This window comes from Arachis stenosperma, chromosome 2 (assembly GCF_014773155.1).
Source record: "Arachis stenosperma cultivar V10309 chromosome 2, arast.V10309.gnm1.PFL2, whole genome shotgun sequence".
NCBI lineage: Eukaryota > Viridiplantae > Streptophyta > Magnoliopsida > Fabales > Fabaceae > Arachis > Arachis stenosperma.
The window spans coordinates 2,780,625-2,807,668 of record NC_080378.1 but is presented as its reverse complement, the minus strand read 5'-3'; the positions used below and the strand labels follow the sequence as shown (position 1 = coordinate 2,807,668).

The window sequence follows — 27,044 nt, the reverse complement described above, 5'->3', positions numbered from 1 at the left end:
TCTTGGAGAGGAAGCCAAGGATGGAGCGCTCGGATTGATGAAGAGTGATGATCAAGGAAGGACTAGAGGTATTTGCATGTTGGTTTCTGCATGAGTTACCTTTTCTCTCTGGGTGGCCGAACCGGTTTTTTTTTGTTGAAGGAAAGGAAGCTAAGCTCGGGTTTGTGTTTCAACTGTGAAGGCTTCACTTCTCTATAAAAGAGGTGAACAGTCATGGTTTGATTCAAGGAGTAAGATTTGAGAGTGCAAGGCACAGAGTTCTCAGAGCTACCTAAGCTAGCAGTTCTCTTCTCCTTCAATGTTTTCTGTTTTGTATTTTTCTGTTTAATTTTGTCATGTCTTGAGTCTCATGGAAAAAGGCAAACAGTGAGATTTGTATGAAAAAGCCATAGAGCGGAAAAAGGCAGAGAGTGCAAAATTAAAAGAAAAAGTCATAGATGTCTTAGAGTTCCTTTGTACATCTGTGTTGTGTTTCATGATTCTGTGGGAATCCTCTTGTAAGTTGGGTTAGCACTTTGCAAGTTGTAATCTGGATGATTATAGTGAAATTCCATCATTGTTGTGATGGAGACTGGATGTAGGCTGCACTGCACTTAGCAGCTGAACCAGGATATATCTGGGTGTAATCTTCTCTCTCTCCTACTTCACTTCTGTTTTTACTGTTCTAATGCAAAGTCAAAATGTCTCATGCCAAGTGACGAGATAAAATGAAAATGTCTCGTGACTAAGGACGAGATAAAACAGAAAAGTCTCCTCTAAAGTCCAGCAAGTGTTAGCAAGCAAAAAGGGGGCTAAGATTCAACCCCCCCTTCTCTTAGCCACTGAAACCATCAATTGGTATCAGAGCTTGGTCTCAAAGAGATCAAGCTTTGCAGCTTGGAGTAAAGATCCTCTTACAATCTGGTTGAAGGTCAATCAAGCAACAGACCTCCTCTTTTCAATGGGAAAAACTATACCTATTGGAAGGAGAGGATGAAGATATTTGTACAAGCCGTGGATTACAGACTTTGGAAGATCATCTTGGAAGGTCCTAAATTTCCCACTACCACAAATGCTCAAGGAGTAACCTCTCTTAAACCAGAAGCAAGCTGGACCGAGGAAGATAGGAAGAAGGTGGAGTTAAATGCCAAGGCAACCAATCTGCTCAATTGTGCTATCAGCTTTGAGGAGTACCGACGAGTATCACGATGCACAACGGCAAAGGAAATCTGGGACAAGTTGCAAATCACTCATGAAGGAACTACTCTTGTAAAGAAAACTCGGACGGACATGTTAAACAGGGAATATGAGATGTTTGCAATGAAGGAAGGAGAGTCCATTGATGAACTGTTTGAACGGTTCAATATCATCACTGTTGGCTTAGATGCTCTTGGAATCACACATTCAGAATCTGTGCTAGTGAGAAGAGTGTTGAGATGTCTCACGAAAGAGTGGGAAACAAAAGCTTTAATTATTTCTGAGAGCAGCAACTTAGATTCCATGACACTTGATGATTTGAGAGGAAATTTACTTGCTTTTGAAAACTCCTATTTGAAAAAGGATTCAAAAAAGAAAGGAATTGCATTTTCTTCTATGACTAACCCTCTGGATGATGAATCCAGTGATAACTCTTCTGAAAATGAGTTTGTGTTGTTTGCAAAAAAATTCAGGAAAATGGCAAAGCTCAAAGGCAAAGGCGGCAGCTCAAGGAGGATGAAGAAAGATCTTAGCAAAGTAACCTGTTTCAATTGCAAGGAAATGGGGCATTTCAAATCTGATTGTCCCAAGTTGAAGAAGGAAGAAAAGCCGAGAAAAGGAAAGAAGAAAGGACTAATGGCTTCATGGGAAGAGTTGGAAAATGACTCAGATGATGATGATGAAAAATCAGAAATCAAGTCCCAACAGTGCCTTATGGCAGATCATGTAAATCAGGTAGTCTTTCATAACCCTGACACTGAAGATCTTCATCTTATGATAGACCACCTTTCTGAAAAAATAAGATGCTTTCTGCTGGAAAATCAAGAACTTGAACAACAAATCACCATTCTTCAAGCTGAAAACAGTATTCTAAAAGAAAAAGTGAGAGAGGCCGAAACTGCTTATGATCTTGTCGAAGAGAATAAGCAGTTAAGAGCCCAAGTTAGAAGTTGTGAAAGTGACCACTCGATACTTGCATATGTGGATTGTTTTAAGCAAAATGAAGAGTTGCTTAAAGAGGTTAAAAGACTTAAAGAAGACTTAGCCAAGTTCGCCCAAAGTTCTGAAAATTTGAATCAAATCTTGGCTAGTCAAAAACCTCTTTATGATAAAGCTGGGTTGGGTTTTTATAAAACTGAAAAATCACATTTTGAAAACTTTGCTTCATCTTCAAATGATACAAAGTATCAAGACCCAACTTGCTTTAACAAAACAACTACTCCAAGATTTTGTAGACTATGCAATCGAAATGGACATTTTCCTATTCAATGTTTCTTTGGTGAAAGAATGATTGGTGATAAAGTTTGTAAAGTTGTTTTTAATTACAATGGCTTAGGACATAGAAGATGGTTTAACATAAAAGGATCCAAAAGGATTTTGATACCTAAGGTCTCTTAAGCATTGTTTTGTAGGTGTGCCTAGCATCCAAAAGGAAAGAGAACATGTGGTACATGGATAGCGGATGCTCTAGGCATATGACCGGAAAGACAACCTTCTTCATAAAGCTTGATGAATATGATGGAGGATTTGTCACATTCGGTGATGATACAAAAGGAAAAATAGTAGCTGTTGGGAAAGTGGGTAAAAATCTCTCATCTTGTATAAATGATGTTCTTCTTGTACATGGATTGAAACATAACTTGCTTAGTGTTAGTCAATTATGTGATTTGGGTTTTGAAGTTATTTTTAAGAAGCTTATTTGCTTAGTGGTTTGTGAGAAAACTGGGGATGTTCTATTTGAAGCTAAAAGATGCAATAATGTGTATGGATTAACTCTTGAGGATTTAAAGGAACAAAATGTAACATGCTTTACCTCTCTTGAATCTGAAAAATGGCTTTGGCATAGAAAGTTGGGTCATGCTAGCATGTACCAAATTTCTAAGCTAGTCAAAAGGAATTTGGTTAGAGGAATTCCAAACATCAAGTTTGATAAGGATCTTACTTGTGATGCTTGCCAATTAGGCAAACAAGTAAAATCCTCTTTTAAATCAAAAGATGGAATCTCAACCAAAAGGCCATTGAAAATGTTACATATTGATCTTTTTGGTCCTACTAGAACTCAAAGTTTAGGAGGTAAACACTATGGTCTTGTGGTGGTAGATGATTACTCTAGATTTGGTTGGGTACTTTTCCTTACTCATAAGAATGATGCATTTTATGCATTCTCCACCCTTTGTAAGAAAATTCAAAATGAAAAAGATTTGAAAATTGCCCATTTGAGAAGTGATCACGGAAGAGAATTTGAAAATCAAGATTTTGAAAAATTCTGTGATGACTTAGGGATTTCTCATAATTTTTCATGCCCTAGAACCCCCCAACAAAATGGGATGGTTGAAAGAAGGAATCGAAGCCTTCAAGAAATGACTAGGGCCATACTATGTGAGAATGAAATTCCCAAATTTTTATGGGCTGAAGCTGTGAACACAGCATGTTACATTTTGAATAGAACAATCATTAGAAAAGGGTTAAAGAAAACTCCTTATGAGCTGTGGAAAGGAACCCCTCCAAATCTTAAGTACTTTCATGTTTTTGGATGTAAATGCTTTGTACTTAACAATAAGGAAAACCTTGGAAAATTTGATCCAAAATCCTATGAAGGAATGTTTGTTGGATATTCCACCACAAGCAAGGCCTATAGAGTTTATCTCAAAGAGCATAGAACCATAGAGGAATCCATACATGTTACCTTTTGTGATTCTAACTTAATTCCTAGTATTGTAAAGGATAATGATACAGATTGTGAAGAGGATGGAACAAGTAAAGAAAATTCCAAAACTATTGAAAATGAAGAATTTGTCAGCCCGGTTTTATCTCGTCAGATTGAAGGAGAAACTTCCATTTTGTCTCCTGAGCAGACACGAGAAACTGAAACAGTGAGACCACCAGAAGCTCATCAAAACTTAACACCTGTCCGAAAGCCTAGAGAATGGAAATCCATGAGGGGTTATCCTCATGATTTCATCATTGGTGATCCCTCTCAAGGTGTAACCACAAGATCCTCCACCAAAAGGCAAACCAAACCTAGCAACTTTGCTCTCTTGTCACAAATGGAGCCCAACAATGTCAAACAAGCTCTTGAAGACCCATCATGGGTCAAGGCCATGCAAGAAGAGCTTGCTCAATTTGATAAGAATAAGGTTTGGACTTTAGTACCTCATCCGGATGGTAAGAAGGTAACGGGTACTAAGTGGGTATTCAAAAATAAACTTGGTGAGGATGGACAAGTTGTTCGTAACAAGGCTAGATTAGTGGCCCAAGGTTACGATCAAGAAGAGGGAATCGATTTTGATGAGTCTTTTGCTCCGGTAGCTAGAATGGAAGCAATTAGGTTGCTTCTTGCCTATGCTGCCCATAAAGGTTTCAAAATGTTTCAAATGGATGTTAAATGTGCTTTCCTTAATGGCTTTATTGATAGAGAAGTGTATGTGGCTCAAACCCCCGGTTTTGAACATAAAGATTTTCCTAATCATGTGTTTAAACTTTCAAAGGCTCTTTATGGCCTTAGACAAGCTCCAAGAGCTTGGTATGAAAGGCTTAGTGCCTTCTTGCTAGAAAATCATTTTCAAAGGGGAACCACCGACACTACTTTGTTCATTAAAGTATCTAATGATGATATCCTTCTTGTTCAAGTTTATGTGGATGATATTGTGTTTGGATCAGCCAATGAAACCTTGTGTGAAGAGTTTGGAAAACTCATGACTAGTGAGTTTGAAATGAGTTTAATGGGAGAGCTGACTTTCTTTCTTGGCCTCCAAATTAAACAAACTCCTAGTGGTACTTTTATTCACCAAGGCAAATATGCAAAAGAATTGATAAAGAAATTTGGCTTAGAAAATTCCAAACCAATGGGAACACCAATGCATCCTAATACTAAACTTGAAAAGGATGATGATGGCCTAGATGTGGATGAGACACGGTATAGAGGTATGATTGGTTCACTAATGTATCTTACATCCTCTAGACCGGACATTGTTCAAAGTGTGGGTGTATGTTCAAGATTTCAATCTCACCCAAAAGAATCCCATTTATCGGCTGTTAAACGCATCATTAGATATATTAAGGGAACATGTGATTATGGCTTGTGGTATCCAAAATCTGATGATTTTTGTGCAGTAGGGTTCTGTGATGCAGATTATGCGGGAGATCGAGTAGATAGAAGGAGCACCTCGGGCATGTGTTGCTTCCTTGGAAGCTCACTCAACATGTGGTCAAGCAAGAAACAACCCACAGTGGCTCTATCTACAGCTAAAGCTGAATATATATCCGCATCTGCTTGTTGTTCACAATTAATTTGGTTAAAAACTCAATTGGAATATTACAAATTAAAAATCAATAGCATACCCTTATTTTGTGACAACATGAGTGCTATAAATATTTCCAAAAATCCTGTTCTGCACTCAAGAACAAAGCACATTGAAATCAAATATCATTTTATTAGAGAACATGTGCAAAAGGGTACTATTGATATTCAATTTGTAAAATCTGAAGAACAACTTGCTGATATTTTTACAAAACCCCTCTGTGAAGATAGATTCTGTCTATTAAGGAAAAGTTTGGGAATGATTGATTTAAATCATGTTGAAAATTTGTGAATTTCTGATTCTGTCCAATTTTATCTCGTAGGAATGGACGAGATAAAAACAAGGCATGTTGGAGGAGCTATGATTAAGGGGGAGGCTACGCAGACTTTGCTTTTAATGGGACCCACATAATCAAGTTTGACCCCTCATTGATTTTTTTTATTGGTTTCTCATTTTATGCTGATCAAATCTTTTGATTGTCATTTCAAATCTCATTGGAAGTGGTTATTGTCACATCAAATCCCGCTCTCCATCTAATCCCTTGAAACTAGAAAACCACTTTTTCAAAACCCCTTGGTTAATAACCGCACCATTATGGCTATTAACTTCCCATCATCTCTCTCCAATCCTCATTAATTGCACCACTAACCTCCTCTCTCCTCACTCTCGTTCGGCACTCCCACCCGTTCATATTCAACTTCTCCATTCCTCCTAACATGAAAAAGAAAACGGCACAAAAGAGAAGTAGCCGAACCCCCATTCCAAAAAATCCACCATTCTCATCACCTCAAACTCATACACATATCCATCTTCATTCTACCTCCTCTTCTACTCCATCACCTCCTTCCAAAAGAACCAAAACCATGCGTCGCAAAGTCATCGCTCACAAATCTTCAGGGAGAGGAAAGAACAAGGAGCCTAGCGTTCAAGAAGAAGAAGAAGAATCACACACTTCTCCACCACCATCACCGCCAAAAAGACCTACTCCAACCACAAAAAGCTCTCAGAAAAGGCCGAAAAGCTTTGTTCTGCATGACACAAGGGAACCGGCAAATTTGGAGTCTCTCGACTTCAAGAAAAAATTTCATAAAACTCACTCCCACTTTGATCCCTCTAGGTTTTACTCATGTGCCTTCTATGAATTTCATAAAGAGGTTTTGCTAAAACGCCCTCTCTGTCTTTCATACCTGGTAAATCTTGAGAAACTGGCAACCAAAGGAATCAACTTTTCTTCCATGTTTGATGCTTTGAAGTGGACCCCACTGCTTCACATTCAGAGACTTGTGTACCCGGGGCTGGTCCGGAAATTTTATGCAAACATGCGTTTGATTGATGGCTCAATTCACTCTTATGTCAAACGTGTTTACATGACCCTCAATCCTCAAACAATAGGCGCTGCTCTTGGATATGAAGAAGAAGGGCCAAAAGTTTACATGGTTGACAAGTGGGATGATCAGGTTGGCATTGCACAACAAACGGTCTTACAACACATCTGTGCAAATCTCTCTGGTTTGGATGGACTAATTCCAACTCATCGAGCACTCGGTCCTGAGAACTCTCTGTTGCACCGTATCATCACTCACATTCTCACTCCATAAGGCGGTTCTCACCACAGAGTAACAGTTTCTGATTCTGTTATTTTATTTGCACTTCTTACTTCTTCCCAAATTTCATTTGCTTATGTTATGATACGTCATATGTGGGAAGCAGTGAAAAGTACCAAAAAGGCTAATCTTCCTTATGGCATGTTTCTCACATGTATATTTGAGTATTTTAAGGTTGATTTGACTAATAAAACTGTTGAGAACAAGATTTCAATGATTAAAGGAGGAGGGATTTCGGGCAAGAAAGGAAAGAAATCTGTTCCCTCTGAACCCTCTCTCAGTGATCTGGAGAGCCATCCTGAACCCTCAAATGTTACTGGATCAATTCGGGAGGTTCTTAATGAGATGCACAACATGTCCAAGCTGATGTTCAAATCCCACAAAACTGCCAGAAAATTGGAATATGAACAGGAAAGGGCTTGGAAGAAATGTCTTGATAGGGTTGGATTCATGATCAAGAGCTTTGATGATGAAATGGGGACAGGGGATTTTGAAGCGGATTCTGGTTCAGAATTCAATCTTTCTGATGATTGATGGCTGTTGTTTAATTTTATTTGATATTGGCTTCATTAGGCTCAATCTATTTTTTGTATGAGCATGACTTGATACTCACTGCTCTGTGATACTTTGATACACTCTTCTTATTCTATTATAAATATTTTGCTCTATTACTCATGTTTTGTGCAGGTGCCCCCATGATGACAAAAGGGGGAGGAAAATCAGTTTCTAAAATTGAAAATGGAAACAAAGGAAAACAGGGGATAAGAACAGGGATGAAATTTTCAAAATTGAAAATTCATGATCACCTTTGTTCAAAAAATGCATGTTGGTTGTTGATAAAATTTTGCATTGCTGCATTTAGTTTATCATGATTAATTAAATCTCACTTGGCATCTGATTTATAATCATGCTTGATTTTTTTTATGCCTGGATGTTGATTCATCATTGATAGATTTGCTGGATTGAAAATGTATTTTTGGCAGTTCCTTTAAATTGTATAAAGTATCAAAAAATGCCTTATTTTGCTCTACAAATATTTTCCATCATGTTGATTTGCTCTGATATGATAATATTTGGATATTTTTGATGGATATAAATTTTTGAGCAGTAAATCAGTTTATGATATCAAATGAGTGTTGATTATCAATTAAAACTGCTCATAGATCAAGCATTTAGCATCATAAAATTTGCTAAATAACATTGTTACTTGAAGCTTGATTAAATGTCACAGGTTTAATGCTTCCCTTGGTAAAATAGCATACATTAAGGGGGAGTCATGTGACAATTTGAAAGGGAGAAATATTCAATCTTCAAAGGGAGTACTCGTACTCAATCTTTAAATTTCTTTCCATTTCAATTTTAATAATGTTTGTCATCAAGGGGGAGATTGATGAGTTTGGAAAACTCTTATTTAAATTTTGATGATGAACAAACATTATTAAATATTTAATTACAAAATTATTAATTTGATCTTAATTCATATTTGCTTAATTAATAATTTTGATTGTGCAGACTTTGTGTTGGGCCAAAAATGAAATTCTGGTTTAAGCCCAATTAGCCTTGCTACATACTTCTCATGCCATGAAGCTGAATTATTAATTGGGCCAGAATAAATGTTATTGATGCAAGCCCAAGTGAATGCTTTCTTATGTGCTCAATGCTTGATCCAAACTTACCAGGAAAGCAAATGCTTTTTAGTGGGCCAAAATTCAATAGCCCAATGTGTTTTATTCATGCTATGGTCCGAAAGGAAAATGATTTTGGGACAAAATGAAATCTATTGCTACCAAGCCCAATGTTGATGAATGTTTCCATGCCTTATTCGAATCCATGAAGCAAATGAAATGCCTAAATGCTTCCAACGGATTCCACTTCATTATTTTGAAGGATTTCAAATTTAATTAATGCATTGGAAACATAAGAAAGAGAGAGAAGATTGATTTGATGGCTATTATGACACTACACGCTACTCAACAAAGGGAAGTGGGAAACTTGAATTCACTTTTACTATCTCTCTCTTTGTTCATTGATTATTGTTCAAATCCATTGAATACTTTCTCTCTTCTCTCTCATCCCTTTCCTCTTCTTTCTTCGGTCATTAACCAGGAAGCCATGGAAGCTACTTGGGGCTACTAAAAGGAAAAGGAAAGCAAGCCTAAAGACCATCGAGTTGATGGCACGAAAAAGAAAAAGAAAAGTATGATGTGACTGAGATTATCACCTAATCTGGTAAGATTTGGTGAGGTAATCTCGGATCCTTCATACTCAAAAGAAGGATGAAGATTCGGCCAGTAGGGAAGATCCTTGGAGGCATGGCTTGTCTTTGATTCTGCTCAACCACCACAGGGAGTAGCTAGAGTGGCGAAGTGATGGTTGAAGGCAGAGATTGAAGCAGATGAAGTCATCATCATCATGAAGCATCAAGGGCCAGAAATCCATCTTGGAGAGGAAGCCAAGGATGGAGCGCTCGGATTGATGAAGAGTGATGATCAAGGAAGGACTAGAGGTATTTGCATGTTGGTTTCTGCATGAGTTACCTTTTCTCTCTGGGTGGCCGAACCGGTTTTTTTTTGTTGAAGGAAAGGAAGCTAAGCTCGGGTTTGTGTTTCAACTGTGAAGGCTTCACTTCTCTATAAAAGAGGTGAACAGTCATGGTTTGATTCAAGGAGTAAGATTTGAGAGTGCAAGGCACAGAGTTCTCAGAGCTACCTAAGCTAGCAGTTTCTTCTCCTTCAATGTTTTCTGTTTTGTATTTTTCTGTTTAATTTTGTCATGTCTTGAGTCTCATGGAAAAAGGCAAACAGTGAGATTTGTATGAAAAAGCCATAGAGCGGAAAAAGGCAGAGAGTGCAAAATTAAAAGAAAAAGTCATAGATGTCTTAGAGTTCCTTTGTACATCTGTGTTGTGTTTCATGATTCTGTGGGAATCCTCTTGTAAGTTGGGTTAGCACTTTGCAAGTTGTAATCTGGATGATTATAGTGAAATTCCATCATTGTTGTGATGGAGACTGGATGTAGGCTGCACTGCACTTAGCAGCTGAACCAGGATATATCTGGGTGTAATCTTCTCTCTCTCCTACTTCACTTCTGTTTTTACTGTTCTAATGCAAAGTCAAAATGTCTCATGCCAAGTGACGAGATAAAATGAAAATGTCTCGTGACTAGGGACGAGATAAAACAGAAAAGTCTCCTCTAAAGTCCAGCAAGTGTTAGCAAGCAAAAAGGGGCTAAGATTCAACCCCCTTCTCTTAGCCACTGAAACCATCAATATGTATTATTATTCCTATTGAAAATGATAAATTAAATAAAAAATTAATCATAAATAATAATAAAAATATAATTAATAAAAAATTAGAATCTAAAACAGTAAACAAAATAAAATTATTGAGAGTACTCATAAAAAATATTAAAATATATTATTTTATATGTTATTTTTAATTTAATAAATAAATATTAATTTTTATTAAAAAAATTATAACAAACTAAAATAGAATTTTATAAAAAATATTATATAAAAAATATACTAAAAGAAGTATAAAAAAAATTAAATATACTAAAAAATAATATTATAATTTAATATTATATTTTGTTAGTAATTAACCAATTATCTATCTAAAATTGATTTTAACTAATATTATCCAAATAATTTTATTTTACCAAAATTAATTTTAGTATAAAATTGTCAAATATAAATTATATTGGCACAAATTTACTTCTGTATCCAAAATCAATTTTACAAAATCACTTTCATTCAAATTTCAGTTTCACCAATTCTAATCTAAACACACGCTAAGAAGTTGGAGAATATTGTTGATGTGAAAGAAGCAAAGAGGGCAAAGATAAAGGATAAGAAGCACATTGATGCATTATGTTTGGATTGGTCTTCAGGCGATGATTTGGTTTCGGGTACACAAAAAGAAAGACACATCCTCAGATCCTCGATAACTTGCAACCGCAGAATGGGTTGAAAGAGTTGAAAATCGAGGGATACAAGTGTACAATATTTCCAGATTGGCTGGGGAACTGCTCCTACGTAAACATGACACGTGTATCTCTAAAGTCTTGCAAGAATTGCTGCATGCTGCCTTCACTTGGACAGCTGCCATCTCTTAAGTCCCTAAGCATTGAAGGTTTGTATCAGCTGAGGAGAATTGGCGAGGCGTTTTACAAGAATGAAGGAGATCATCATTCTTCGCATATTGCACCGTTTCTCTCACTGGACACTTTGCTATTTGATAACATGGCATGTTGGGAGGTGTGACACCTATCTGAGTCGGAAACATTTCCTCAACTTAGGAAGCTTGAAATAACAAATTGCCCAATGTTGAAGGAAGAGATGCTTAATCAGGTCTTCTTCAGAATAGTTTCTTCCCTGTCGGATGTTTCCAAAGTTTGCAAACTAGATATAAATGAGCACAGCGAGGCCATGTTTCTTGATGGGGATACTTTAACAATTAGCGGACGTGAATCTGTGATGGAGTCTGCATTGAAGGCAATGATGAGCATCAACCATCTACGTTGCCTCCAAGAAATACACATCTTGTGCTGTAGAAAACTAGAATTCCCAATACAAGACAGCTGTGATTTGGTAGAGCTACAAATAGAAGACAGCTGTGATTCACTGACCTCCTTGTCGTTGGATGTCTTTCCCAATCTCAAGAATCTGGAGATAAGAGGGTGTAGGAATCTGGAATCAGTGTCAATGTCAGAGGCACCACACGCTGCTCTTCAACGTCTCATAATCAGTGCGTGCTCCAAATTAGTGTCATTTGCAGGAGAAGGACTGGCTGCACCCAACTTGACTCATCTCAATGTTAGCAGGTGCTCAAAGTTGGAGGCATTACCACGTCACATGAATAGTCTACTCCAAGTTTACATTCTCTCGACATATGTGCTTGCCCAAACATTTGCATGTCGCCAGAGGGTGGTTTGCCGCCTAACTTGAAAGAGCTTACTGCCGGAGGTTGCGAGAAACAAGTGAAGGATCTATCATGGATGGCCAATTTGGACGCCCTCACTCATCTCAGAATTTATGGTTTAGGGTGTGAGAACATAAAGTCATACCCAGAGGTGGGTTCGCTGCCTCACCTTCCCTCTATTGGTGGGTCCCCAATATCAAGTGGGGCCCACACAAGTTAAAAAAAAAAGGAAAAACAATAAAGTAAAAAGGAAGTGGCATATAGGCCACGGAGGGAGAGAGAACCAGGGCTTGACTCTCTCATTTACAAAACAAAGAAAAGAAGGGAACAGTGCGGCGTCGAGAGAAGAAGAAAATTTGGGGGAAAAGAGCACTACTATCTTGATCACATTGACTTGGTAAACTTGCTCCATTTCTTATGAAATTTTAGTATGTTATTCCTGGTGTAGAGATGAACATTAGGATATAACTTATTTGTTGTATTGCCTTCTCTTTTGCCTGATTTGAGATACCCACTTTTGTGGAGGGTTTATGTTGATTTCACCAGTTTTGGTGATGTATTTTGTTGATTGTTGAGATGCCCTAGTGTCACTAGGAAGACTGTTTGTGTACCAATTATTCTGATAGTGGAAGATTTTTCTGGACTAGGTCCCGTGGGTTTTTTGTCCCTCTTTTGGGAGGTTTTCCCATGTTAAAATTCTGGTGTCTAATTATTTAATTTCTGCCATTATATTTGCTGCTTGGAGTATCTTTGGTGTTGCCCATTAATCGCACAGGTTGTGGGAAAATTATTTTTTGGTGCTTCCGCTGTTAGACAGGTTCTTGTTTTAAACCTGTGTTGAGTTTTCCCAACACCCTCCCTTACCACTCTCAAGATATGCTGGTTTAATAATCTGGAGACGCTGGAGTGCAACGAGCTTCTCCGCCTCACCTCTCTTCAACAATTGCACATTGAGTACTGTTGGAACCTGGAGAATATGGCAGGAGAAAAGCTGCCTCCCTCTCTCTTGCTACTTCAAATTAAACTGTGTCCTTTCCTGGGAGAACACTGCAAGAACAAGAATCAACAAATTTGGCCCAAAATTTCACACATCCCCACCATTCAAGTTAGAGGCCCGAAATAATAACTGTTTCTTCCTTTCTGGATTTGGATACCTCATCAGACAGATTCACAAGGTGATAAAGGTATGTAGCTAATGCAAGAATATGCTTTCCACATTTAAAGATGACAATCCTGTACCCGAAATAGTCATTAGAAGGTGAAGTTTTGGTGATGCCATTAGGAGCAATTTCATTCCTATCAACTTCACTCATTGATCTTTATCTTGGTATGTGCAGTTTGTACATATATACACCTGCAGTGGGATTCAAATTATTCAAGAAAAAGCATTGTCATAGAATATTTGATCTTTTAGGATTGATATACAGGGTTCTTTTTATGTAAAGTTAGTGTATTATGTGTATGGAAATTCTTTTATCACTTGTAGTTGTGTTGGAAGATTCATGTAGAATAGTAAAAGGAATCTGCATGAGGTGTTTAAGCAACTTTTCAAAATAAAATAATCAAGTAATTGCTGTGTAGTATATGTCTATAATAAGCTATTTCTAATACTAAGAAAAAGGGTTCTTTTAGGATAATAATTTCTTCCTTGTCTTGTTTATATACAGAGATATATCAGTATCCAACATGCTATTCTGAAAAAAGAAATGATAGCAGAAAAGGAGAGGGAAAATTGAAAGATAAACATCAACACAACTTGCAACTGCCCTCAAAACAATGCATATATGTAGTGAATTTATCGCAGTTGCAGCTTCATTTTTTGAGAGAAGGAGTGCACAGTCTACTGGGCTTGTTGGTGTTGTTGTTTGAATGAAATCAGTGCTGATAGCTGAAGTTGAACTCTGAATCTTAGGCTTCATCATCCATTTGTAAGAATACTTATATATAGTGAAAATCTCACCTCTTGATGGAGAGTGGAGATCAAACCAGTATAAAAATTACTAGTTTTATTCTCTTGTGCCTTTTGCTATTCATTTCAATTTACATATTTTGATCTATTTGGTTTCTGAAGCTATCTGTCTGCATGATAAAAATATAGAAGCTACACATTGACACATTTTTGTTACTTTTTTATTTAATTATTTACAACAAAGCCAGTTAATGAGTTAAGATCAATTTTTAACTGGTTCGATAAAAGTGAAATTTCATCACATATTTTGTCAGTGAAAGTTCTTAACACCTTGAATTTCTCAGTTAATTATATAAAACGACTATTTTCTTCACTTCAGTTTTGCATTATGTTGAGCATGATTTCTAAAGTCTTGTTTTTAATATGTATATACAACTTTCCATGGAAAGTAATCTCAGTTAAACACACAAATAAGTATAACAACATCCATCAATTCAACAGCGAAATAATCATCATGATTTCAAGATTCATTAGCCCCTTATTCAGCTTTATCTATATAGTATGTACCTGCTCTAATTCATGCAACAGTTGAAACCTTCCTCACCTTGCATTTCTGCAGCAAATTAAAAAATACATAACAAATTAGTTTCAAACAGACTAAGTGTAATAAATTCAACAACATACGATTTACAATCTTCATTATTTTATTCTTTTAAGAAGTAACCTTGAAGATAGAAAATTATTAGTTCCAAGCCAACCTTTTAACCCCACTATTAATAACCTCACAACATAATATATCACCATGGTACTTACATACATACATGTGCAGTCACATGAAGTTCCTAGTTTTATGTAATTAATTATTTTTCACAAAGACTAGTGTCCGTTGGCCACACTGAAACAACACCACTTTTGGTATTTGCATAATTTGTCTCATCCTTCAATGAAAATTTAAAAAATGAAGAATTTGTGAAAAGCCAGCTAGCAACTCCATTTGTTAGAATTATTTTAATTTACCTCGGAGACCGATACCACGTGAAATCATGGACATCTTGGGATATTCTTGATTCAGTAGTCCCTCAGTTCAGTACCTTGTAAACATTGTTCTCTTACCTCTTCTGAAAGTTTGATCACTTTGCTATTGTTTGAGATCATGGCTGGAGTTCTTGTTGGGGGAGCTTTTCTGTCTGGCTTCATTAATGTTGTCCTGGACAGGCTCATTTCTGCTGATGCTGTCAACCTGGTTGTGGGCAAGAAGCTTAGCCCTGACTTGGTTGAGAGGCTGAAGAATGCTCTGACAGATGCTGGAGCTCTTGTTGATGATGCGGAGCTCAAGCAACTGGATAACTATGATGTGAAGGAGTGGCTCAACTGTCTCCGAGATGCTCTCTACACTGCTGATGACTTGCTGGACCGCGTCTGCACCAAAGCTGCAACTCAAAAGGGGGTATGCAATTTCTTGCCTAGCTTCTTGAATTCTGAAGACAGGAAGATGGTGAATGAGATAGAAAGGGTGGTTAGAAGGATAGAAGATCTTGAGAACCGTAAAGGAAAGCTTGGGCTTGAAAAGATTTCCACTGCTAGCTTCTCCTGGAAAACTCCATCCACTTCTCTTGTAAGAGGGAATGTGTATGGAAGGGAGGATGACAAGAAGGCCTTAATCAAGATGCTGAATGACAACAATGAGCATCAACTGTCAGTGATCTCTATTGTTGGCATGGGTGGTGTTGGTAAAACTACTTTGGCTCAATGGATGTATAATAATGCAGAGTTGATGGATGGATTTGATCGGAAAGCATGGGTTTGCATTTCGGAAAGCTTCAATATTGTTGAGACTTCAAGGAATATAGTAAAGGAGATCTCTGCAAATGCTCAGGATCTTGATAGCTTCAATTCAATTCAAGATGCTTTGAAGAAAGGATTGTCCAAAAAGAAGTTCTTTATTGTTTTGGATGATGTTTGGAGTAATGATCTTCATCAATGGAAGGATTTTCTAGCCCCTTTTCAATATGGGGTTAAGGGAAGTACTATTCTTCTGACTACTCGCAAGGAAGATGTTGGTTCAGTAGTTCAAACAAATTATCACCCTCACTATCTCATTCCATTATCAGAAGACTACTGTTGGTCAGTGTTTGCAGCCAATGCTTCTTTTCCAGAATCAAATGGGAACCCGACACTAGAAGGAATAGGCAGAAGCATTGCTAGGAAGTGTGATGGTTTGCCATTAGCAGCCGAAACCCTTGGTTGCTTGTGCAGAAGGCACGTTGCTGAGGAATGGGAAAAAATATCAAGGAGTGACATTTGGGGATTTTCTATAAATGACAGTAAGATTATTCCAGCGTTGCTAGTAAGTTATCATCAACTTCCTTCATATTTAAAGCGTTGCTTTGTTTATTGTTCATTGTTTCCCAAAGATTATCACTTTGAGAAAGATGAACTAATTTTGTTGTGGATGGCCGAAGATCTTTTAAGACTACCAAAGAGAGGAGAGAGCTTGGAAGAGGTTGGTTGCATGTGTTTTGAAGAATTAGTTTCAAGGTTATTCTTTAAAAAGCTTCAAGACAATGATGAGTATTTTGTGATGCATGATCTCTTGCATGACTTGGCAGTATTCCTTGCTGGAGATTTCTATTGTAGAATAGAAGAACTTGGTGAACAAGAAGAAAAGAAGGTTCTCACTCGCCATTTCTCATATTTCCCACCTGGAAGGTTAGATCATCCAATCTCAAAAGTCTTTGACTCCAATGCGAAGTTGGAATCTTTGAGGACATCGTTGTATATCGATGATTTGTTCAGCATGGAAAGTATCGCATCTAAGTTTATATGCTTGAGAGTTTTATCCTTTGATAAACTTGATGTATTACCTGATTCAATAGGTGAATTGATTCATCTACGCTATTTGAATCTCTCTTGGACTGACATTAACAGGTTGCCAGAATCATTGTGCAACTTGTATAATCTACAAATATTAATACTGTTCGCATGTACTAAGTTGACCATGTTGCCCATTAACATGCACAATCTTGTGAATTTACGGCATCTGGATCTCAGGGGAACTTCTTTGGAAGAAATGCCTGGAGGAATAAGCAAATTGAAACACTTGCGTACCTTAAGTTTCTTTTTGGTGGGCAAGCAAGAAGATAATGGAATCCAGGAATTAGGAGGGCTCTCAAATCTTGAAGGTTCATTTGAGATAAGGAAGTTGGAGAATATTGTGGACGTGAAAGAAGCAGTGAATGCAAGGATGACAAACAAGAATCTCATCAACGAATTATGCTTGGAGTGGTCTTCAGGTGATGATATGGTTCCGAACACAAGAGCCGAGAGAGATATACTCGACAGCTTGCAACCTCACAACAGCTTGAAAGAGTTGTCCATCGAGGGATATAAGGGTACAATATTTCCAGATTGGTTGGGCCACTGTTCATACAAAAATATGATAAGTGTATCTCTGAAGTCTTGCAACAATTGCTGCATGCTGCCTTCACTTGGACAGTTGCCATCTCTTAAGGCCCTGCGGATTCAAGATTTTGGTCAGCTTAGCAGCATTGGAATGGAGTTTTACAAGAATGAAGACAATCCTTCTTTGCATATTGCTCCTCCTTTTCCCTTGTTGGAGATTCTTACATTTTATAACATGCCATGTTGGGAGGAGTGGCACTTACCTGACTCAAAAGCTTTTCCTCAGCTTAAGACTCTTCAAATAATAGATTGTCCAATGTTAAAGGGAGATATGCTTCATCAGGTATTCATGAGAATCGTTTCTTCTTCATCGGATGCTTTGAAAGTTCGCAAGTTATTTATAAACAAATTTCGAGTAGGATGGCTTCCAGGTATGTCACTTAAAGGGGATACATTATCAATTACGGGAAGTGAATGTGTGGTGGAGTCTGCATTTAACGAAATGATGAGCAATAACCATCTACCCTCCCTCCAAGAAGTAGAAATCTTCGGGTGTTCGTTTGCTGTGTCCTGGCCTTTACTACCGAAATCTTTGCAAAAGCTCACAATCAGGCAGTGCAGCAAACTGGAATTCCTACAGCACAAGTTTGATTTGGTAGAGCTACTAATAGACAGCTGTGATTCACTGACCTCCTTGTCGTTGGATGTCTTTCCCAATCTCAAGAATCTCCGGATTGATAGGTGTGAGAATCTGGAATCAGTGTCAATGTCAGAGGCACCACACGCTGCTCTTCAACGTCTCATAATCTGGGGGTGCTCCAAATTAGTGTCATTAGCAGGAGAAGGACTGGCTGCACCCAACTTGATTCATCTCAGCGTCACATGGTGCTCAAAGTTGGAGGCATTACCATGTCACATGAAGAGTCTACTCCCAAGTCTACAGTCTCTCAAGATATATGGTTGCTCAGACATGTGCAGGTTGGCAGAGGGTGATTTGCCGCCTAACTTGAAAGAACTTGAGGTGGCAATTTGCGAGCAACAAATGAGGGATCTATCATGGATGCCCAACTTGCACGCCCTCACTCATCTTACCATTAGAGGTTGGGAGTGTAAGAACATAAAGTCATACCCAGAGGTGGGTTCGCTGCCTCACCTTCCCTCCCTTACCACTCTTGTGATATCCCAGTTCAATAATATGGAGACATTGGAGTGCAACGAGCTTCTCCGCCTCACCTCCCTTCAACAATTGCACATTGAGTTCTGCAACAAGCTGGAGAATATGGAAGGAGAAAAGCTGCCTCCCTCTCTCTTGCTACTTCAACTTACAGAGTATGGTTTGCTGGGAGAACACTGCAAGAACAAGCATCAACTAATCTGGCCCAAGATTTCCCACATCCCCACTATTAAATTCGCAGATTTCTGAGCAGGTAATTCTCTAATCTTCATGTTTCTCATGATAAATTTACACACGCATAAATTTCTATTTCCTTCAAGAGACAAATAATTCTCTCTTTCTTAGACAATTGAACTCGTATGCCAAATTGCATTCTTTTCTTTCATTTATCTGGTAAGCTCTCACTTTGCAGTTGAGCTCAAGAAATATCTTTTGTTTCTTTCACAAACTCATTGCTCTCTCTAATACTTATTAACATTCATATTTTTCAATAAAATCACATTTACAAAAGAACATAAGAATTAACATGAAACAAAAATTGAAAGACAGTGACTATCTTTTTTGTGTATCCAACATTTAAGAATTTTTTTTAGATGTATTAAACAAAGTGTTTGATTTGCACGGTTATCCAATTAGATTCATACATTTAGATGACTTTTGAAGTGATGAATTTGAAACTTAGTAACTTTAGTGGATTTAAGAATTATTTGTTGTGTACCTGAAGCTGTGCTTACAGAGTTCGGATACTAAAGGAAGATATCATGGAGAAAGTTAGAATGACACTTCTTATTGAAAAGATTCTTTTTTTGTTGGTATGTTTCTCTCTTCCTCTCTATAATTTTATTTTGTTGTTTTGCACAGAAAAAATAAAATAATAGCTTGATTTGTGGAAAGAATAGAGTTATAAAATGGTATGTGCAGTTTGTACATATATTAACCTGCAGTGGGATTCAAAATTTCAAATGATTCAAGAAAAAGCATTGTCATGGAATATTTGATCTTTTTGGACTGAATTGAAGAGGATAGCTACAAATATACTGGGTTTTTTCTAATGTAAAGTTAGTGTATTATGTGTGTGGAAAAATTTTTCCTTCTATAACTTGTAGTATTATAACCATCAATCACTTTAGTTTCTTTATAATTTCTCTAGTTCTGCTTTGACTTCCTGTTTTTGGGTGTTATTTCTTTTCACTGCTAACTCTAAAATCAAACCAATAATCCAACATTGTGTTCATGAGGTTTTCACATAAGTGTGTCTGTGGTTATTGTGATGACATTATGACAAACATTTAGTTTTGAAATGTATATATATAATTTGTGTTTCAGGAAATACTTTGAAGATCAAGCAGCAATTGTCCTGAGAGCATTGCAGTTCTGGAATGGATCTTGAATGCCAGTTTCAGTCAAAACAAGCAAAAGAAATGAAGAATCATTTTCCACCTTTACTTTCGTTTTTCCAAAGAAAAAATAAGATTGAAAGATAATAGCAAATGGGGACAAAAGATGATAAAGTTGCTATTAGCATGAAGGAGCATAACAGGTGAAGGAGTTGTGAATATCAATTCACATCAAATCATAACTTTTCTTTTTCTTTTTATTTGTATATTTCTTTGTTGTTTTATCGTTGAGATCAAATGCATTAATACATGAGTTCAATTTGGAATTCTCTTACTACTTAGGATCAATGGTAAAATAAATATTTGTTCATTATATTCCAAAGATGAACACTACAAATTTAAACATAAAAATAAAGATCATACTAAGATTCAATGATAATAAAATGAGTATTTGTGCACCATATCCCAAAATTACTAAAATAAAAAAAAAGAAGGCTGTTTCCAAAAGCACATATTCATGTATGTTAATACCAGATTAGTTATGTGGTAGGTAAGATTTTTTTTTAGTGTGTATGTAAGATTGTTTTGGTGTGGATTTTGAGAGCATCATCCTCAAGCTAAGTAGATACTTACTTGGTGATGAATTTAGTTGTTAAAAGGTGTTAGTTAATGATATCAGATAAGAGAGTGTTTGAAGGTGTAAATTTAGAGTTTTATTTGGATGTTGTTCTGTTTGTTTTTGAGATCTTGTTAGTATTGGATCTTTTTGTCTTTAGTAGTTTTTCTATTTCAGAGTTAAAGCATTTTTGAACTATTCGAGAAAAACAATTGAAGTGGTAGGTGAGTTTTGTTCCTTCTTTAATAGTCTTGACTTTCAGTCTTTAAGGTGGAAAAAGTTTGTACAAAAAAGTAGTAGTGCCAAATTCATACTATAACACAAAAACATAGTTACTTAAACTTTATTAATCAATTCATAACAATAAAGGTTGGATAGTCCTACAAGGAAAGAATTGCTAGCATTTATATATATACTCATAGCACCTGAAGTTGGCATAGGATCTGATGCGAAATCCAGTGAAGGAATTTGTGTCTGAATTGCTACCAAATTGGATCATTTGTGACTTTCATCCACACCGGATAGTAGAGATAGCACAAGAGCTTCATGTGAAACTCGTGTACTTCTCTGTTTACTCTGCTTCCACTATTGCGTTCTATGGACCACCCGATCGAATGAGAGCTAAAACATTGCCAGAAGACCTAGCATCACCAAGAGATTGGATGAATTTTCCGTTTTCAGTGGCTTTTCAATGAAACGAGGCCATTGTGTTCTACCAAGATGCATATGTAGAAAATGTCCGGTTTAAGAGACATTGACAGGTTTGCCAAGATGTAGGCGCCAATGATGTAGCATTTGGCTGCTGCTATGAGATGGAAGGTGAGTATTTGAATCTATACCAAGAACTTATTGGGAAGCCAGTGATTCCTATAGGTTTGTTTCCTCCGGAGGCGCCGGAGAGAAGACTCGTTGATGAGTCTTGGAGCAAGACATTCGAGTGGCTTGGCGCACAGGCAACAAAATCAGTAGTCTTTGTTGGGTTTGGTAGTGAGTGTAAATTGAGCAAAAAGCAAGTTTTTGAGATAGCTTATGGATTAGAGCTTTCTGAATTACCATTTTTGTAGACATTGAGAAAACCAAATTGGGCAATTCAAGATCATGATTCTCTGTCTCTTGGATTTTGTGAAAGAACATCAAAGAGAGGAAACGTTTGTTTTGGATGGGCACCACAAAAGGAATTTTTGGCACATAAATCTATTGGGTGGTCTTTGTTTCATTCTGGCTGGGGATCTATAATTGAGACTTTGATGTTTGGCCACACTCTTGTAGTGTTGCCATTCATTCTTGATCAATCTCTCAATGCAAAGGCTTTGGTTGATAAGGATCTTGCCATTGAAGTGAAGAGAAACAATGAAGATGGTTCATTTAGTAGAGATGACATAGCCAAATGCCTCAGAGAAGCTATGGTATTGGAGGAAGGAGAGAAGCTTAGAATCAAGACAAGAGAAATTGCTAAAGTTGTAGGAGATTTGAAGCTTCACCATGATTACATGGAAGCATTTGTCAAGTTTCTTAGGACTTGATGAATCTGAGAATAGACCTTGTTATTAGTCCAAATGTTTCTTATATTGAGTCATTAAGGAATAAACTCTTAGGTTGTGTTTAAGCAGTGTCTTAAGACAGATGCAGATATATTGAGACTATGGAGTCAGATAAGATAGTTATTGAACAAACTCTTAATGTTATGGATGTATTTAAATGTGACTTAAGCAGTAGATCAACTACGTAATAAATTATCTTCTGCTGTTGATTTGTTTGTATGGTTTGAGAAATAAATTCGGTAATATTGTTAATGATTAAAAGGGCTATAAATTACGTTTGAGCAAAGCAAGTCTAGAATTACTCCCAACATGCAATAGATCAACTCGGAGGAAGTTTGGATGGTTAAAAACTTGATATTGAAAAATCGGTAATATTGTTAATGATGTATTTAGGTGACCATCTGCTCAGTGTAGAAGAGATTATGTATGACGAAGTTTTTGCCAAATCAACCTATGTACTGGATATGATTATTGCTGTTAGTTTATTAGTTATTATGTTGTATGATGACAAACATTATTTTTGGAGCAGATTAAATGTGTGTTATTGCCTTGATGTAACTGCATTTTTTTCCCTTTGTTTTAGAAACAATTAAACTAAGATATTATCACTGTACAAATTATTAAAATAAGACAACTAACATGCATTATTGTTATTGATAACCTCATATATGTTACCATGATATACATACAAAAAATCCATTCACTTTGCTGTTGCTGAGATCATATCATCATGGCTGGTGCACTTGTTGGTGGAGCTTTCCTTTCTGGCTTCATTAACGTTGTCTTTGACAGGTTGCTCACAACGGATACGGTCAACCGGGTCTTGGGCAAGAAACTTGGCCCTGGCTTGGTTGAGAGGCTGAAAATTTCTCTGCATGCTGCTGAAGCTGTGCTTGATGATGCTGAGTACAAGCAACTGGGCGACGAACGTGTGAGGGATTGGCTCAACTGTCTAAGAGATGCTGTTTACGATGCTGATGACTTTCTGGACGCTGTACTCACCAAGGCCGCCACTCAAAAGGAGGTACGTTCTGTCTTGCCTAGTTTCTTCCTCAACCGACATAGGAAGATGGTAGATAACATGGAAGGGGTGGTTTCAAGAATAGAATTTCTTGTAAGGCAAAAAGATATCCTTGGTCTTCAAAAGAGTACCAAGGATAATAACTTGTCATCATCATCATCATTGTCATCATGGCGAGAAACCACATGTCTGATGGAAGGGAACATATATGGAAGGGAGCATGATCAACAAGCTCTAATCAAAACAATAAATGACAACAGTGAATCTCAGTTATCTGTGATTCCTGTTGTTGGCATGGGTGGGGTTGGTAAAACAACCTTAGCCAAATGGGTGTACAGTGTCGTGGAAGGATTTGATCTGAAAGCATGGGTCTGCATCTCTGAAACATTTGATGTTGCTGAGATTACAAAGAAAACCATTGAGGAAATTACAAAAACTACTTGTAGCCTTGGGAGTTTAAATTTGCTTCAAAATGAATTGCAGAAAATCTTGTCGGGAAAGAAGTTCTTTATTGTTCTAGACGATGTCTGGAGCGATGATGCCGATAAGTGGAAGCAATTTATAACTCCTTTTCACTGTGGGGCTAAGGGTAGTACAATTCTTCTAACAACTCGCAATCAAGAGGTTGCTTCAGTAGTTCAAACATGTCCCTCTTGCATTCTTAATGAGTTGTCCGAAGAGTCTTGTTGGTTATTGTTTGCAGCCAACGCATGTTTTCCGGAGTCAAACGGGAACCCAACACTAGAGGATGTGGGCAGAAAGATTGTGAAGAGGTGTAAGGGGTTGCCATTAGCTGTAGAAACACTTGGGCGATTGTTGCGAGGAAAGGATGATGTTAAAGAATGGAATGTTGTTTTAATGAATGACATTTGGGAATTGAAAAATAGTAAAATTATTCTAGCATTGTTAATAAGCTACTTCCAGCTACCTCCTTACTTGAAGCGTTGTTTTGTTTATTGTTCATTGTTTCCCAAAGATTATCGCTTTAAGAAAGATGAACTAATTTTGCTATGGATGGCCGAAGATCTTTTAAGGCCACCAAAGAGAGGAGAAAGTTTGGAAGAGGTTGGTTGCAAATGTTTTGAAGAATTAGCTTCGAGGTTATTTTTCAAAAAGCTTCAATATGAGAGCGAGTATTTTGTGATGCATGATCTCTTGCATGACTTGGCAATATTCCTTGCTGGAGATTTCTATTACAGAATAGAAGACCTTGGTGAACAAGAAGAGATGAAGGTTCTCATTCATCACTTGTCATATTTTCCAAGGGGAAGCTTAGATCTTCCGATCTCAAAAGTCTTTAGTTCCGTTGTGAAATTGGAATCTTTGAGGACAGGGTTGTATATCGATGATTTGTTAAGTATGGAAAGCATAGCATCAAAGTTTAAAAACTTCAGAGTTTTATCCTTTTTTAAACTTAATGTACTGCCTGATTCGATAGGTGAATTGATTCATCTTCGCTATTTGAATCTCTCTTGGGCAAACATTCACACATTGCCGGAGTCATTGTGCAACTTGCATAATCTACAAACATTAATATTGTATGGATGTTTGGGCTTGACTATGTTGCCTAGTGGCATGCATAAGCTTGTGAATTTACGGCATCTTGATCTTAGGTTGACGACCTTTTTGGAAGAAATGCCCAGAGGAATGAGCAAATTGAAACAGTTGTGCATTTTATATTTCTATGTTGTGGGCAAGCATAAAGAGAATGGGATCCAAGAATTAGGAGGGCTTTTAAATCTTCATGGATCATTTGAGATTAAGGAATTGGAGAATGTTGTTGATGTCAATCAGGCAAGGAGTGCAAGGATGATAGACAAGAAGCACATTGATGAATTATTCCTGGAATGGTCTTCAGGTGATGATATGGTTTTAGACACACAAACAGAAAGAGGTATACTCAACAGCTTGCAACCGCACACTGGCTTGAAAAAATTGAGAATCAAGGGATACAAGGGTACAATATTTCCAGATTGGTTCGGGAGCTGTTCCTACAACAATATGACAAGTGTATCTCTAGAGTCTTGCAAGAATTGCTGCATGCTGCCTTCACTTGGACAGCTGCCATCTCTTAAGTTCCTGCGCATTGAAGGTTTGGATCAGGTGAGGAGTATTGGCGAGGAGTTTTACAAGAATGAAGGAGATCATCATTCTTCGCATATTGCACCGTTTGCCTCACTTGAGAGTTTGGAGTTTGATGACATGCCATGTTGGGAGGTGTGGTACTTATCCGAGTCAGAAGCTTTTCCTCGACTCAGGGACCTTCAAGTGAAAAATTGTCCAAAGTTAAAGGGAGAAATGCTTAATCACGTATTCTTGAGAATCATTTCTTCATCTGATTTTTCGAATGTTCACGAACTGAAAATACAGGAAGATCGTGAAGGAGGGTCTCAAGAGATGCGATTAATTTCTGAGGGTGCTGTGTCAACGAAAATACGGCAAGATCATGAAGGAGAGTCTCCAAAGGTGGTACTAATTTTGGGGGATACTTTATCAATTAGGGGATGTGAATCTGTAGTGGAGTCTGCATTTAGTTCAACGAGCATTCTAAGTTGCCTGCACACAATAGAAATATCAAGGTGTTCGTCTGCTGTATCCTTTCCAGGCAATTGTTTACCTAAATCTTTGAAAACTCTCAAAATCTTGAATTGCAGCAAACTGGAATTCCCGCAGCAACAGCAACAGAAGTGTGATTTGGAAGAGCTACAAATACATTTCAGCTGCGATTCACTGACCGCGTTGTCGCTGGATGCCTTTCCCAATCTCAAGAATCTCGAGATATCATGGTGTTCAGATCTGGAATCAGTTTCAATGTCAGAGCCACCACACGTGGCTCTTCAACGTCTCACCATCAGTTGGTGCTGCAAATTAGTGTCATTAGCAGGAGAAGGACTGGCTGCACCAAACTTGACTCATCTCCATGTCAGCTTCTGCTCGAAATTGGAGGCATTGCCACGTCACATGAATACTCTTCTCCCTAATTTACACTCTTTGGACATAAATTCTTGCCAGAAAGTTTGTAGGTTTCCAGAAGGTGGTTTCCCGCCTAACTTGAAACAGCTTAATATCGAGAAACAATGGAGGAGTCTATCGTCGATGGACAACTTGGACAACCTCACTCATCTTACTATTTATGGTTATGAATGTAAGAGCGTGAAGTCTTTCCCAGAGGTGGGTTCTCTGCCTCACCTTCCCTCCCTTACCACTCTACATATATCGGGGTTTCATAATCTGGAGACATTGGAGTGCAACCAGCTTCTCCGCCTCACCTCCCTCCAACAATTACACATTTCCAACTGTCGGAAGCTGGAGAATATGGCAGGAGAAAATCTGCCTTCCTCTCTCTTACATCTCCAAATTGACAACTCTCCCTTGCTGAGCCAACATTGCCAGGAGAAGCACCCAGAAATTTGGCCCAAAATTTCTCACATCTCTGTCATTGAAGTCAATGCATAGACAATTTTTGAATACGGATTTCTGAGCAGGTAATTCTCTAACCTTCATGTTTGTCATGATAACACAATTAAATTCACACAAGCATAAATTTCCTATTCCTTTGTGATGGTATCAGAACTCTTCAGAGAAGAGAATGAGAACACACCAGCCGAGAGAGAGATCTAGAAGACTCCTTTCATAGAGTGTGAAAGAGAAAAATGATTTCATTATCTGATTATTACATTGACTTTTAGTCTTATATAGCAGCTCTTACAGCAACTGTTGATAGACCTGAGATTGATACTAACAACCACTAGCTGATTTTATAACTAACTAACCAACTCTGCCAGCTCAGCTTACTGGCTTAGTTGCTATTTATCCCTGACATCCTTGAAGCAAAAAAGTTTAGACAACATTAACTAGTTGAACTGATATGTCAACAGCAAAATTTGCATTCTTTTCTTTCATTTATCAGGAAAGCCCTCAATTTGCAGTTGTAGTCAGCTATATGTAAGATTGTTAACTCCAGAATAGCAAACGGTGGACACATGATGTCCTTCTATCAATTCATCAACTAAAACTTAACGGTGATGCTTATATGTATTATTA

The 27,044-nt window shown here is 37.5% G+C and overlaps 2 protein-coding genes across 3 annotated transcripts; both read left to right on the top strand.

Moving 5' to 3' along the window:
* Window positions 1-14,674: 14,674 nt before the first annotated feature.
* LOC130960763 (putative disease resistance protein At3g14460) lies at window positions 14,675-19,881 on the top strand. 2 transcript variants are annotated; one of them, XM_057886226.1, is made up of 3 exons: window positions 14,675-18,738; window positions 19,222-19,297; window positions 19,812-19,881. In XM_057886226.1, exon 1 carries the CDS (start codon window positions 15,063-15,065, stop codon window positions 18,732-18,734), a length of 3,672 nt encoding a protein of 1,223 aa, XP_057742209.1. In that variant the 5' UTR covers window positions 14,675-15,062; the 3' UTR covers window positions 18,735-18,738; window positions 19,222-19,297; window positions 19,812-19,881. The 2 variants fall into 2 exon arrangements, with proteins under 2 accessions (XP_057742209.1, XP_057742208.1); XM_057886225.1 differs by having other exon boundaries at window positions 19,210-19,297.
* A 57-nt stretch (window positions 19,882-19,938) lies between these two features.
* LOC130961224 (putative disease resistance protein At3g14460) lies at window positions 19,939-26,456 on the top strand. The gene is made up of 2 exons (XM_057886974.1): window positions 19,939-20,025; window positions 22,772-26,456. The coding sequence occupies exons 1-2, from the start codon at window positions 19,976-19,978 to the stop codon at window positions 26,454-26,456; spliced, it is 3,735 nt and encodes a 1,244-aa protein (XP_057742957.1). The 5' UTR covers window positions 19,939-19,975.
* Window positions 26,457-27,044: the final 588 nt, after the last annotated feature.

Coding starts and splice junctions, on each gene's coding strand:
- LOC130961224 (XM_057886974.1), top strand. CDS start 19,976: ATGGGGACAAAAGATGATAAAGTTGCTATTAGCATGAAGGAGCATAAC. Junction 20,026..22,771: donor AGCATGAAGGAGCATAACAG/GTGAAGGAGTTG, acceptor TGTCTTTGACAG/GTTGCTCACAACGGATACGG.
- LOC130960763 (XM_057886226.1), top strand. CDS start 15,063: ATGGCTGGAGTTCTTGTTGGGGGAGCTTTTCTGTCTGGCTTCATTAAT.